The sequence below is a fragment of the Knufia obscura genome, assembly GCF_036327395.1.
Source record: "Knufia obscura strain CCFEE 5817 isolate CBS 148926 chromosome Unknown scaffold_14, whole genome shotgun sequence".
Classification (NCBI taxonomy): Eukaryota; Fungi; Ascomycota; class Eurotiomycetes; order Chaetothyriales; family Trichomeriaceae; genus Knufia; species Knufia obscura.
In genome coordinates, this window is record NW_027042700.1 from 192,605 (window position 1) to 207,123 (window position 14,519).

At 51.1% G+C, this 14,519-nt stretch overlaps 7 protein-coding genes across 7 annotated transcripts; 5 read left to right on the plus strand and 2 right to left on the minus strand.

The window, feature by feature from the left end:
- Window positions 1-1,533: 1,533 nt before the first annotated feature.
- PMZ80_009600 (uncharacterized protein) lies at window positions 1,534-2,677 on the plus strand (the record flags this gene model as incomplete). The annotated part of the gene is made up of 3 exons (XM_064877993.1): window positions 1,534-1,866; window positions 1,917-2,301; window positions 2,361-2,677. The coding sequence occupies 3 exons, from the start codon at window positions 1,534-1,536 to the stop codon at window positions 2,675-2,677; spliced, it is 1,035 nt and encodes a 344-aa protein (XP_064726101.1).
- Window positions 2,678-3,245: 568 nt separating this feature from the next.
- On the plus strand, window positions 3,246-3,869 carry PMZ80_009601 (uncharacterized protein; the record flags this gene model as incomplete). Its single annotated transcript, XM_064877994.1, has 2 exons — window positions 3,246-3,349; window positions 3,398-3,869. 2 exons carry the CDS (start codon window positions 3,246-3,248, stop codon window positions 3,867-3,869), a joined length of 576 nt encoding a protein of 191 aa, XP_064726102.1.
- A 756-nt stretch (window positions 3,870-4,625) lies between these two features.
- On the plus strand, window positions 4,626-5,954 carry PMZ80_009602 (uncharacterized protein; the record flags this gene model as incomplete). The annotated part of the gene is made up of 1 exon (XM_064877995.1): window positions 4,626-5,954. The coding sequence occupies one exon, from the start codon at window positions 4,626-4,628 to the stop codon at window positions 5,952-5,954; it is 1,329 nt and encodes a 442-aa protein (XP_064726103.1).
- A 392-nt stretch (window positions 5,955-6,346) lies between these two features.
- On the plus strand, window positions 6,347-8,705 carry NdufS1 (ndufs1 NADH-ubiquinone oxidoreductase subunit; the record flags this gene model as incomplete). Its single annotated transcript, XM_064877996.1, has 3 exons — window positions 6,347-6,561; window positions 6,611-8,512; window positions 8,585-8,705. 3 exons carry the CDS (start codon window positions 6,347-6,349, stop codon window positions 8,703-8,705), a joined length of 2,238 nt encoding a protein of 745 aa, XP_064726104.1.
- A 1,015-nt stretch (window positions 8,706-9,720) lies between these two features.
- On the plus strand, window positions 9,721-10,788 carry PMZ80_009604 (uncharacterized protein; the record flags this gene model as incomplete). Its single annotated transcript, XM_064877997.1, has 1 exon — window positions 9,721-10,788. One exon carries the CDS (start codon window positions 9,721-9,723, stop codon window positions 10,786-10,788), a length of 1,068 nt encoding a protein of 355 aa, XP_064726105.1.
- A 100-nt stretch (window positions 10,789-10,888) lies between these two features.
- PMZ80_009605 (uncharacterized protein) lies at window positions 10,889-11,285 on the minus strand (the record flags this gene model as incomplete). The annotated part of the gene is made up of 2 exons (XM_064877998.1): window positions 10,889-11,205; window positions 11,279-11,285. 2 exons carry the CDS (start codon window positions 11,283-11,285, stop codon window positions 10,889-10,891), a joined length of 324 nt encoding a protein of 107 aa, XP_064726106.1.
- A 601-nt stretch (window positions 11,286-11,886) lies between these two features.
- PMZ80_009606 (uncharacterized protein) lies at window positions 11,887-12,334 on the minus strand (the record flags this gene model as incomplete). Its single annotated transcript, XM_064877999.1, has 2 exons — window positions 11,887-12,266; window positions 12,328-12,334. The coding sequence occupies 2 exons, from the start codon at window positions 12,332-12,334 to the stop codon at window positions 11,887-11,889; spliced, it is 387 nt and encodes a 128-aa protein (XP_064726107.1).
- Window positions 12,335-14,519: the final 2,185 nt, after the last annotated feature.

The following is a 14,519-nucleotide window of genomic DNA, read 5'->3' on the forward strand; positions in this document are numbered from 1 at the left end:
GTCAGTAGCTTCGGGCAAGTGAAAGTGTAATTAAAAAGAAGAAGATTAGCGTTGCAGTGTGGCTGGCATTTGCTGGTATCTATGGTAGACGTAATGGCAAACACAAACTCCCTGCGTCCATGGCTTGCCTGAGTAAAGCCACTCACTGACCACAGTTTGCAATGGTGTATTTATAGGACAATCTGGCTGTATATACAAAAGGTGGTACATACCCGACACCCATGTGCTCCTGACTCTTTTGCCATCCTTGCCTTCAGACGATGGATCGATTAGAGGCCGAGTGCCAGGAGACCCAAGACCAACCCTGGAACAGAGCCCTTCATTGCTGCGTTGATGGAAGTCTCTGGAGAAGTAATGCTGGCTGTAGCAGATGTTGCGGCTGCGGCCGAGCCAGTTGGTGCAGAAGTGATGCTGCCGGCAGCAGATGTTGCTGCAGCAGCAGTCTCAGATGCGGCAGAAGTGACGGGTGCTTCACAGTGCCAGTGATCGCCATGTGGCTCGCAGTCAGTCGACGCGGTCGGGCTTGGTGGTAGTGTTGCAGCTGCAGCAGTCTCTGTTCCAGTGCTTACAGGCCCCTCACAATGCCAATGATCCTCATGTGGCTCACAACCTGTTGACTCGGTTGGGCTGGGTGGTAGTGCTTCAGACTCGGACGCCTCAAGAGCACTAGAGGCGGCCGTAGGTGTCACCGCAGCTTCGCAGTGCCTGAATCGCTGTCAGACAGATTACGCTGGTTGCAAATGCTGTAGAGTACTCACCAGTGGTCACCATGGGGCTCACATCCGGTAGATTCAGTCGGCGATGGCGCGAGAGATTCTGTGCTGCTTTGTGATCTGACGCCGGAAATGGACGCCAGAACGAACAATAGTACTTGAGTGGGCTTCATGTTGCGGAGGAAGAAGCAAGAATACGGTAGATGTGGTAAGAACGTGGCATGGAAGAGGAGCGTACCTACATCTTTTATATGGATCGCCACTCAGTCTTTGCCTCGAATGGCGCACTCAAGCTCGGTCTTCGCCGTTGCTTCAGAAGTTCTCCATGGATTGCTTGGAGCCAGTATTTGCTCATGGCTGGTTTTAGTGCTTTGGCGTGTGCCAAACCATTAGCCGAACAGCGGCCTCGCCGGCACCCTTGTCTAGATGGAGAGCGGAGTGACAAGACTGGTTGATTCGCCCATGATCAGGAACAGCAGAGACCGTTGAGATATCAAGCTTGGCACGATCCCAAGGTCCTCACTCTTGGCGCAGCTCGCCAAGCTGACGGCGACTGAAGGGCTGGAATATGGTGACAGGACTGGACGGGCCAGGAGCGGTCGTGAGAAGAACTCCAATGCAAAGCGGATCTTAGCATAGCTTGTTCAAGCATGCTGAGTACGACCGTAGCACCGATGGACACCGAGCAACGACCTTGCCAGAGTTCTCCGCGACTCTTTGACTATGGCGTTAGATTCGTGAACATCAGTGACCAGGCACTTGCGGAAAATCTTTATAACCTAGTACTTTGGTGGTAGGCGCAAGCCCTGACTGCCAGAGAATGTGGTCAATATTGTTCAACATTCTGACTGTGTCGGCGGTGGTGCTCGGAATCCATGCAGAAGGAAGTGCGCGGGAGAGCTTTCCAGCTCAAGAAATCGTAGTTAGCCACGTGACTACGATCCACGCCCAAGCTCAGCCAATCACAGTTAGCCGACATGAGAATCAACGAGCTCAACTCCTTCATCAACTAGATTCCGGCGCCATCAAAGGTGAATCGAAATCTTTGAAGCAGCGAGTGCTAGAAGCTCTATACGGGTTTGAGTCTTATCATCATGAGGAGCTCGAGCGCTACGAAAGCTTGTATCAGAATGTGCCACGAAGGCAGAAAAAGGCAAGCTCGTGATGAGCAACGCATCGATGACTTGAGCTGACTCTTGTTAGATCCTGGATACTGCCATTGGGTATGGTCATACCTTCCACGAGCTGAAGCAGTCGCAGTCCGTCAATGAGGCTATCTGTCGTGAGATCGTGGAAGCAGCTCTGACCTACTATGGTATCAGTCGGACGGAGCTCGAAACCTTCGTTCGGCAAGAACGCGCAGCGAACAGAAATCCGGATCGCGAAAGTGTCTCGCAGGCGCTGAAACTCTTCGTGAGAGACTGGGCGCTGGAAGGCCACAACGAGCGCGAAGACAGCTTTCCATGCATCAACAGTTACCTTAGACAGTACTTTGAAGTCGCAGACAATGGAGAGACCGACTCCGTCGAAGTGTTGGTACCCGGTTCAGGACTTGGACGTCTGGCTCATGAAATCGCAGATCTAAGTGGTGAGTTCCGTTTGTCTATCGCAAGTTGAGCAATCCAGCAAGACTGACTCTGTACGAAGCACATTTCCTGGTGACGGCTAATGAGTGGTCGTCGTTCGTCAACGCAGCTTACCACTATCTTGAAACCATTACCACAGCTCACAGTGTTTCGATGTACCCTTTCATTGAACTCTGGTCCCATCTCAAGACCAAAAAGGAAATGCGGCGCAAAGTCAGCTTCCCTGACGTGCCCGTCAACACATCTCAAGTCCTGCTCGTTGAAGGGGACTTTACGAGAGTCTTCAAGGAGTCATCATCCGGATTCGACGCGATTGTGACCCTTTTCTTTATCGACACCGCGAGAAACCTCATGGCGTACTTCGAAGCGATCAATTGACTCCTCAAGCCTGGTGGTGTGTGGATTAACAACGGGCCTCTTTTGTACGGCACTTCACCCTGGGTTCAGCTTTCGTTGGAAGAGATCGTCCTTGTTGCTGAGGCGATGGGATTCGAGTTCCTTGAGACAAATAGTCAATGCGGCGATCTCACTTTACCGGGATCTCAAGTACGTGGCAAGGAGGCGCTTTACAACTTCAACAGCTCGTCTCTGAACAAGTATGCATACGTCGCACAGTTTTGGGTTGCAAGAAAGCGCCGGGCTTGAGGACGTAAAATCCCTGTACACGGTATTGTTGTAGGAACGTGTGTGCTCATGCTCCTTGCATGGAGCGGTAAAGTCGGTAGTGGATGAGTTGTGATGCTTCAAGTTATGGCATAACGAACGGACGCCTTATGAACGATCGGCAATTGCACGTGGCATTTGGCGTGAGGAGAACCGAAGTCCCCGAGTTCACAAGGCCCTCAATTATATGACCAATTCCGTGACTTCGTCCTCGAACACATTCGTCGAGTATTGACATCCTACGGTCACAGACACAAATAACCAGTTCGAGTCTCTTCACCAGATGTCGTACGGAGGCACAACCGAAGAAGTCGACCTAGAGCAGTACCCGAACGCCAAGGCTCTAGTAGACAGATGCAAGGACTTCTTCGCAGAAGTCGAAGACCTGTATGTCTCATTCTTGCGCATACCCTTCGACTTACACTAACGGTCAAGAACACCTGGTCGTGACCTTGAAGCCTTCCTCAACCAGAACTACGGCCCAGGCAACCCGATATACGAGGACCTCTGCAAGTATGTCAAAATAGGTCTACAGGAAGGCTGGTGTGCGAACATCGAGATGGACGGGCGGAAGTACCGGAGATCGAAGGTCAAGTTACCGTCAGCTGAGACCAGGTACTTCTCGCTTACGACTGTCTACATGGAGTCCCAGGAGGAGTACTCTGGCCAGTACCATAAACATCCCTATGGTGAAATCAATTGTGTCGTTCAGCTGGACGAGACTGCGGAGCTAAAGGGCATGCAAGGCTGGCAGAAAGCGGGTTGGACGTCGCCAGGTCCAGGCACACATCATTATCCTCAGGTTAGACACCTCGCAGATTGTGAGGAGGGGATGCTGACAGATACAGGTACGGAATGGAGCTTTAGTGGCCTTCTTCTTCCTACCTGCAGGCAGAATCAGCTATAATGCGCGACCTGACGAACCTCAGCCGCATTGCCTGTGAGCTCGAGCGGGTCATGGAACAGCCCGTAACTGAGAGCGATCCGTGGTTTGGATAGCGGCGGGCGATCTCTGATGAAAATTCGTTCCCGTGCAGCATGACCTTCTTGTTCGTCCCGATGTGTCCGCAGTCGAAACGAGGCATTCGGAGGCTTATAGCGAGCTGATTACACGAGTTCCCTGTATTTGTTCTTACACTAGAATATCAAGAATCAAAGACAAGCATGTGTCAAAGCTTAATCTCGCAAGCTTCCAGGCAAAAAGACTAGGTTTATCCACGAAAGGTATAGCGTTGATATTCGGCCCCATCAAGCTCTCAAGGAGCCGAATGCGTGTCCGGATCACCCAATCGTTCTTGATTACGATGTCCGAATAGACAGCACCATGAACCTCGAGGTCTTTGGCAGGCAGCAGCGCTTCCACCGTCGTCCCTACGGTGACATGATGCATTTAAGTGCTTTGATAAAAGAGCTTGCGCAAGCCGGGTAGCCTCATGGCGTCTTCTGCAAGCATGCAGTGCACTGCACTCTAATCTCCATTGACTGAATCAGCAGTATTGACTTGACAAGAGCACGGGTCTAGGCATTGCATACTCGAAGAGCGATCCTCCTGGAAACCTGAAAGCAACGAGACAGACACCACAACACTAATGCTGGTAACATCATCGTAGCAGCACCTATCTACATCCTTATTTTGGTATCCCAGCACAAGTCTTAGAGCACGATGCTCACCATAGCAATCACAGGCGCTGGTCCAGTAGGCTTAACGCTAGCTCGGCTTCTCCTTCAATCATCAATCTCATCTCAAGTCAACATTACAATCTACGAGAAAGATGCATCACGAACATCAAGGCACTCTCCCGGTGGCACGCTCGACCTGCACCCACCCACAGGCCTCGCAGCCATCAAGAAGATGGGCCTCTGGGACGAGTTCTGCAAGTACGCACGATTCGAAGGCGAGGAAATGCGGATATGTGATTTGAACGGAACAGTCTATATCCATCAGACTGAGGCACCACCAATCGAGGGGTTCGAAGCACGACCTGAGATTGATAGAGTGAGACTGATGGAGGTGTTGCTGGAGAGCGTGCCTAATGAAATAATCCGGTGGGACAGAGCTGTGAAGGAGGTGGTTCATGAAGGTGATCGGTGGAAGCTGAAGTTTGAGGATGGCAGTGTTGAGGGACCATTCGATCTGATTGTTGGTGCTGATGGGGCGTGGAGCAAGGTCAGAAAAGCACTGACTGATGTCGAGCCTAGCTATGCCGGGATTTGTGGTATCTCGGGCTCGATTGACAAGGAGAGTGCAGGGGATAAGTGGGAGCATATCTCGGGTATGGTGGGCAAGGGCAATAACTTCAGCTACTCGTATGGTCAGAGCGCCATGGCTCAGAGAATGGGAGACGGGACCTTGAGGTGCTCGTTCTATGCGAGGAGAGAACGTGAGTGGATCGAAGACTTGAAAGCCAACCACGATGGAGATGATGTTGCGCTCAAGCGAGTTCTGCTCGAGAAGTACAAGGACTGGATCGCTGATTTCAAGCAGTGGATCGTAGCGGCCAAGGACCTCTGGTGCGCACCACTTTTCGAGCTACCCGTGGGGCATCGCTTCGAGCACAAGATGGGACTTTCACTCTGCGGAGACGCCTTCCATCTCATGAGCCCATTCGCTGGGGAAGGCGTGAACGCAGGCATGAAAGATTCTTTGGACCTGGCTGCGACGATAGAGAAGGCAGTGACTGAGCAAACGGAGTTGGATTCGGCAGTAAAGGCCTACGAGGAGTCGGTGTTTGAGAGGTCTGTAAAGTTCATGACGGAGACCCTAGTCAACAAGACGACCATGTATGCACAAGACGCACCGTATCCCTTCTTCGGGGTGATCGTCGGTGCAATTGCGAAGGAGACTGGTTACGATCTAAAGAAGGGATGGAGGTCATACCTTCCAGTCACTAGGACAGTATATGGTGTGTGCTGGATGGTCGGCACATTCGGTGCGTTGAGGCGGCGCATCACAGACATGCTTCGAGGGAAACAAGAAGCGATAGCGGTATAATGCGCGTCGAGGTTCCATGCGTTTGAGCGAGGGGCGATAGGTTCGCGACGGTGTAGTAAGAGGTAGGTAGGTTCATCGCCACCCCATGCTAGCATAGCCTAGGCAACGATAGCATCGACGACACTTAACTGCGTAATGGAAAGCAAATTTTAATTAATGCTCGAACATTCGTCCGTGATCTGTACACTTTGCCATCATTGCAAAGATCGGTATGCCCGGTGACTTGCACGATGATTTGTAGGAGGAAGGCGCCAAGAAGTATTAAGGAACGGGCCAATGACAAGCGCGGAGATTGGAATTGACAACGTCAAGAAGCTGCGACCCTCCAGCTTCACCACGCCACATCACCTTCTTTATCCTCGCCGACAATCCCTAGCTGAGATCAATCGACGATGGCAATGAGGTCTCAGCTACTCAGCGCCGCTGTGCGCGCCAAAGGCGCCTCTAGGGTGACCTTCAACAGAGGCTTTGCCTCCACGGCTCGAAGGAGAGCAAACATGGTCGAACTCACGATAGATGGCAAGAAGGTCGAGATCGAAGCCGGCTCAGCACTCATTCAAGCCTGCGAGAAGGCGGGAGTGACCATACCAAGATACTGCTACCATGAGTATGCAGCTTGAAAACATTGCGCAGGCAGGTAGACTAACATTGGACAGAAAGCTTCTCATTGCTGGCAACTGTCGTATGTGCCTCGTCGAAGTCGAACGAGCCCCAAAACCAGTCGCTTCTTGCGCTTGGCCAGTGCAGCCAGGCATGGTGGTCAAGACTAACTCGCCACTTACACACAAAGCAAGAGAAGGTGTTATGGAATTTCTGCTAGCGAACCACCCCCTCGACTGCCCCATCTGCGATCAAGGTGGCCAATGTGACTTGCAAGATCAGTCAATGCGATACGGTGCCGACCGAGGACGATTCCACGAGGTTACAGGCAAGCGAGCTGTCGAAGACAAGAACATCGGTCCTCTCATCAAGACCTCGATGAACAGATGTATTCACTGCACGAGATGTATTCGGTTCGCAAACGAGATTGCTGGTGCTCCGGAACTGGGCTCTGCAGGACGAGGCAACAACATGGAAATCGGAACATATCTCGAGCGAAATTTGGATACCGAGCTGTCAGGCAACGTCGCAGACCTTTGTCCCGTTGGTGCGCTGGTACCAAAGCCTGGCGCTTTCAGCTTCCGTCCGTGGGAGCTGACCAAATTCGAGTCTATCGATGTACTGAACGGTATGGGTTCCAACATTCGAGTTGATGCAAGAGGGTTGGAAGTGAAGAGAGTTCTGCCACGTTTGAATGACGACGTCAACGAAGAATGGATCGATGACAAGACCAGATTTGCGCTCGATGGCCTCAAGACGCAGCGATTGACTACGCCTCTAATCCGGAAGAACGACCAATTCCAGCCAGCTACATGGGAACAAGCTCTAGTAGAGCTCGGCGAGGCATACAAGAGACTAAACGTTGGCCAGAATGAAATCAAGTTCGTCGCTGGTCACCTCATGGACACCGAAGCTCTGGTCGCTGCGAAAGATCTTGCAAACTCTCTTGATTCGGAGAACCTTGCACTTGATCAGCCCGGTGGCGACAAGCCTATCGCTCATGGTGTAGATGTCCGGAACAACTACGCATTCAACACCAAGATTTGGGGCATCGAGGAGGCAGATGTCCTACTTGTCATTGGTAGCAACCCACGATGGGAGGCAGCAGTACTGAATTCACGAATCAGAAAACAGTGGATGAGGTCTCCTCTCGAGATTGGGTTTATCGGCGAGGACTTCGAGAGCACATTCCAATACGACAAATTGGGTGAGAACGCTAACGATGTCAAGAAAGCTCTCTCAGGGGAATTCGGCAAGAAGCTTGCAGAGGCAAAGAAGCCAATGATCTTGATTGGCAGTGGTGTCACAGAACACGCAGATGCCAAGGCCATCTATGAGGCTGTTGGTGGCTTCGTTGACAAGAATGCCAACTTCAACACAGAGGAATGGAAGGGCTACAACGTCTTGCAAAGAGCAGCCTCGAGAACGGGTGCATACGAAATTGGCTTCACAACACCGTCGCAGAAAGTTGCGGACACCAAGGCCAAGATTGTATGGCTCCTAGGCGCGGATGAAATTGACGAGAGGGAGATCCCCAAGGATGCCTTCGTGGTGTACCAAGGTCACCATGGTGAAAAGGGTGCTCAGCTAGCCGACCTTGTGCTGCCAGGATGCACATATACAGAAAAGACCGGAACCTATGTCAACACAGAAGGCAGAGTACAGCTTACACGACAAGCAGTATCCTTGCCAGGTGCATCACGACATGATTGGAAGATCCTCCGAGCTGCATCGGAATACCTCGGCGTGCCACTTCCCTATGATGACATCGAAGCACTCAGAGACAGATGCGAGGAGATTTCACCCGCTTTAAGAAGATACGATGCTCTCGAACCTCAATCCCTGAGTGCACTAGGCAAGGTGCAGCTGGTAGACCAAAACAAGGGCGCGAAGATCACAGGGACACTATTGGAGAACCCTATCAAGGACTTTTACATGACTGATGTCATTTCGAGAAGGTATGTTCCACTCGCTTATGCTTTGCCCCTGCCTATTTTGGTTGAGACTGCGACTGATTCTGACATTTGCAGTTCCCCGACCATGGCCAGATGCTCTGCAGTCAAGAAGGCTGGTCCATTCGCACACCCTGAAACAAATTTCATGGCTCCTGGAGGAGATCCTCATTCAGAGGCACAGATATCATATGGTTGAGACATGTATACTTCTTTCATTGTTGTACTTGAAATTTGTGAGCGGTACCTGCATGGCGGCGTTCTACTTTTGGCTGTGGCAGGTTGCTGCGAAAGGTCGGCATGTTCAGTGCGAGCAGCATCGATGTATATAGCAGGAAACAGTTGAGAAGAACCTCAAAAGGCTACATCGTACCTAGAAGTGCTTGCTGGTGCGACTGTGCAAATGCAGTCACTACTTCAAACGCTGTTCGAGTGCTAAGTCAAAATGATGTGGTCGCTCAATAGTTCCATAACAAAGCCAAAGGCCACAGCTCAGGCGTTAGCTCGAAGACTTGACCTCAGGATATGCCGTGGTACCTTGCGTGGTTTTCAGGTGACGGAGTGCTACGGGTGAGGCCTTCGCTTCGGTCAGATCACGTGCGCTTGGTAGCCACAAATTAAGGCTCCGAGGCCCGACAGAGCTATCATGCGCGGTTGGCTTCTGAAGGGAAAGGAAGTGCTTCATCAAGTCATAGTGCTTGTAGAATTGTGTTAGGATGTGATTGCATCCCGTCACTGTATGATGCGATGCTGAACGTCCGCGCTATCTTGCTCTCTACCGTTCCTTCTGGTGTCTTATGCCTTCGTATCGACCAAGCTGAGTGCAAGTAAGCTTGTGATGCTCCGGACTAACTCCATCGGTCGGTCTGTCATGGTAAGTAAGGTATAGTATTATACCGGAATACCTTCAGGCCACCTCAAGACTTCCCGACGATCAGCTAGGCCACTCAGGATATGCAGCTTGCTCCGGACGAGCCGCGTCAATCGTACACTCGAAGTGCTGCATAGGGATATCTTCACGCGCATAATCTGGGGTGCTCCATAAGCTCACCACTTGCTTACAATAGCAACAGCTCTTGTGAGGAAGTCAGGTACGGCAATGGACGCAGCTAGGTCTCGAGAAAGAAGCATATATGTTCTTTCTCCCAACCAGCCTCGCCACTGAGCGGATGTGAGCCACTCGACGCTCAGGCTATGCTCATTGACCTACGGCCATGACCAACATCACGGAGCACAACGTTAAGTACCACGATGGAGATAAACAGATTTCTTACTTAGCTTCTGGACCATCGACAGGTCCATTGCTCATCTTCATTCACGGCTGGCCCGCGATAGCTAAGACATGGGAGTCTCAGCTCAATCTCTTCGGAAGCCTCGGCTTTTACGCGGTCGCTCCTGATATGCCGGGCTATGGCAACAGTACAGCGAACAAGAACATCGAGGATTATGCCCACGACAACATCATCCCTGGCCTCCTTGCCTTGCTGGAAGACACTGGCAGGACCGAAGCTGTTTGGTTAGGTCACGACTGGGGCAGCGGGGTTATTTCGTCGCTTGTTGCGACCCATCCAGAAGTCTGCAAAGCGATGGTTTGGATGGCGGTACCATATAAAACAATTGAGCTTGGCTTGGAAGAGGTTCTCAAATACGTCAATCGTGACATGTACCCCGAAGACAAACATCCGAAGGGCCAATGGGACTACATGTCATTCTACGAGGAAAGCTTCGACAAAGCTACGGCATGGTTTGATCAGAACATCGCGGCATTTACAAAGAAGCTATACAGCAGAGGCAACCCTGCCATCTTAGGTAAACCAGCCTTCCTCGCTACTGTTCGCAGGGATGGAGGATGGTACGGTGGGGTCGAAACTCTAGAGGACGTACCGCTGGCGAACACCTGTCTCGATGAAGCGACGTACAATGACCTTGTGACAGCCCTGCAGAAGACGGGCTTTGGTCCAGCCGACGCGTACTACATGAATCATGACCGCAATCGAGCCTTCAACCTTGAGAAGCAGAAGAATGGTGGTGTGCTTGAGATGCCTTGTCTATTCATCCAGGCAAAGTACGATGTGGTCTGCGATACTGTTACTTCGAGGCTGGCCGAACCGATGGCGAAGCATTGCAAGAATTATTCCTTCACAAGCATTGATGCTGGTCACTGGGTTGCACTTGAAAAGCCAGCTGAGGCCAATGCTGCTATCGTGCAATGGTTGTGCCGAGCGGTTCCAGACTGGTGGCCTGGCGCGTGGCAGAACAGGATCACTACTTACAAGAAGTGAATAAGGGCTTTGTGCAAGACACCGTTGCTACGCTTCACAATAATTCAACTTCATCGCCCAATTGCTCGCAACTGCAAACACCAACGCCAATCTTCCACGCCTATCGCTTCCACTTCACGTTCAGTTTCAATTCATCATCTTCCTCTTCGCCCGTCACCGTCACATTTCCGGGCAGTTCAGTTGCCTCCTTCACCTTCGATACGTAGTCCCTGAGCTCCTTTGCCAGTTCCTCCACCCTCTCGTCCAGTTCATTGATCGAGACATTGATGTTGGCCTTTTTCGCATATGAAGCTTTTGCTTCCTGCAGAATGTCATGGACTTTGTTGACATCCTTTCTCAGCTGATTCGTGTTGGCAAGGACTTGGAGGATCAGCTTCTTGACAAGGTCTCCTTGCTTCGCGAGGTCGGCTGGCGTTGCTAGACGGAAATCGGGATCAGTATGCTAATCATCCAAGAGTTGTTCGTCCATGGATGAAGGTAGGGTACTCACTGCTCATTGTGATATGCTAACTCTGTATGCAAGCAAGATGGAAGAAGGTGAGACAGTTATCATGACGGTTTCACAGCTCAAATAGGTCCATTTGCAGTGATTGCTGCACATCTGCTTGTCTAACATGGGCACACGCCGCTGGTCTACTACGTTCTTCGTCAACGCAACGATTGCGTGGTAGTGTCAAGAAGCGGTGGATAGATATTCTGACCATAGCCACAACACGAGGGCCACGTACCGGAAGTCATGGAGTCTATACCACAGCACGTGACAGGGCACCAAGCGCTCTTCTTCAAAGCTCTCGAGACTCATGCATAAGTCACTATATCAAGCTTACACATTATGGTGCCTTCCCAGTTGTCACATCAGAACTCCCCAGCTATTCCGCTACTCATCCCACTTGGAAGTCCTCAAATTCTCCGGCACATCATCCTGCTTCTCCAGCCCTTCGGACTCTGACATAGAAGCCTTGCAGGTGTTAGAAGACAAGTCACAAGGTCGACAGGGGCCACACTTCCCAAAAGAGCAAGACTTCCGAATCCTTGTTGACATGTCTTCTTGATCTACAAGCAGGATATAAGGAGCGAGAATTTGCAGGCCTCAATCTTTCAGAACTCTCGCTTGAACTTTACATTCAGCTTTAGCTCATCTCCCTGCTCCTCCGATGTCACTTCGAAACCTTCCGCCAGGCTGTCTTCGTCTTTCACCAGCAGCAATAACTCCTTGATCTCGAGGATCAATTTCTTCAACTTTGAATTCAATTCTTCCATCCCAACATCTCTCATAAGTCTTTCAGCTTTTCGAGTGGTTCTCGCCATGTCCACAAGGCTTTCTCCGAGCTGTCCTGCTGGCCCGCTGATGTCGATTCTTGCTGGAGCTTCATTAAGGGTTCTGATGTCTCGCTTCAGCTTTTGTACATCGGTAGTGAGAGCGTCTACCAGTTTTTCAAGGGCATTCTTCTTCCGCTCGAGATCGTGTGCTATCGATGCTGGAAGGGCATGTCAGTGCGCTCATGCTACTAAGATAACAACAGGGTGGACACCACTTACTGCTCATCATTGACGAACTAGCTTAATCCGGAAGCAGGATGGAGGAAGGAAGGATAGCACCCATCACGGCCATAGAGCTCAAATACGTCCACTGGAGTGATTGCTCGCCATTTTGCTTGTCTAACACAACCACAATCCTTTTGCAGATTGACCGTTAGCAGTGATGGCCACGTTCGAAACCCGATACTGGTTCGAACCTCTATACCCTCTTGATTCGAAACCCTGCAGTATGAGTCGAACCACGTTATTGTCGACCTTCACGATTAGGATAACTATCGCCGTAAAGGTGTGAGGATGGGAAGGAAAAACAGTCTTAGTACGGGATGCATATATGTAATGTGGTAATCTCAGCCGCTGTACCCAGGTACCTCTTCGTCGTTGTCGACCTGGGAGTGCGTAGCACCGCTATTGATTATCGACTTAGTCGACGCCTCTCGTCTAGTCTGGCACCAGCATCGACTCTTGGCGAGCCTATACCTATATAGGTATCGTTAATGAGGTTTCGAACCGTACGCAACTCAGTATGACAGTATCGAGGTTTCGGGGTTTCGAAATAGCGGGTTCGATACTGTGCAACACTGACCGTTAGAGTCACTGGGGCAATGGCGTTGCGATGACACCCAGAAGCAAGTACTGGTATCTGACCTTTAGCTGAACAAAATCACGACGTGCATCGAACAACATGAACGCTCGAACCAACACTACTGTCCGATATTGTATACAGCAATGACCTGGACTACATGAAAAGCCTGATCTTACAAGTTGCCTTCTTCACATCGGTCACTCGCCATTTCACCTTCAGCCGATAACAAGTCTCTTGCTCATCCCATGACAACTCCCACGTTTGTGGCATGTCTGGCCAGATATGATCTGCTACCGATTCTTGGCACATCGAAGTCAATGCTCTGTAAACCTCATTCACATCGTCAACGGATGGTACACTCATCACTATCCTGTCGACAGTGCTAGTAAGCAACGCAACAAACCACGCAACGCAACACTGGCTGAGGCCTCGCAACGCAACGTTGCAACGTTGCAACCTTGCGCAACAATGCCAAGATTCCTATCCGCGTTAGCTTGGTACGTCCTATCTTATCAGTATCTCATCGATAGGCTATCGATAGACCTAGAGGGAGGGGGTATCGGGGTGTGCGCTATGTTCGATCCTGCCAAGCATCTCTACTCTAGCGGGTCGAAAACGTTGCGCAACGTTGGCCAACGGTCCAATGTCTGTTGCCCAACGCAACGCTGCGCAACGTTGCGTTGTTCGTGGTTGCGTTGCTTGCTAGCACTGGCTGTCGACGAGACTTTGCCTAGCCCTCTCATGGGCAAGGCCAGCAGGCTGCGCTCCGATATTGTCGTGAGCTGTGTGAATACCAGGAAGTGGCACAATCTCGTCAAGGGTTTGTTTCAAGATGGTCAGGTCTTTGACGAGGCCGTGAAGTATCACCCAAAGCGCTCTCTCGGGGTCCATTGACTCAGTATCGGGGTCAACGTCTGGGCTGTCCGCTTCTGGATCGGGAGTGCCTATTTCCAAAGGGGTCAGCGACTCGATTGCAAGGACCGCGGCGATGACAACATGATTACTCACTGCTCATTCGTGCTATGCTCTGCGGTACAAAAGCAGGATGGCATTTCTGAAACGGGGCGAGATTGAGAACTGCATTATTGTGTCCACTTGGAAGGCTTGCTAACCCCTATGTTTGTCTAACACGTTCCGCAAACTCTCACAGCATAATAAACAGAACCACTGCTTCGTGCTTTCTTCCATGCAGCAAGCTGTTGCGAGACCAGCCTCTCCACAGAGCTGAGACGTGTCCGCACTCACGCTCTAGGCAGTACTTAGATGTTCCTCGACATGGGCTGAACCCCGGATACACAGTGCCTCTAACTCCAGAGTAGGAGTATACTCCTGCTCCCGGCTCGCCTTGTACTCTGGAGTACGAGTAAACTCCCAAGGACTACTCCTATCCTGTAAGCGTAGGTAGATAGAATATTCTTGGCACGTTGAGGATAGCCCCATCATCCTGTTCGGTAAATCTATCCCCCCTAGGTTGCCAAGCCTTCCAGGAGTACACTCGGAAGTATACTCCCTCAGCAGATTAGGGACTACTCCAGAGTAGGAGTAGGAGTATAGTCCTACTTCTTACTCGGGAGTTGGAAGCGAAGCGGATACAACTCTCATGCCATTC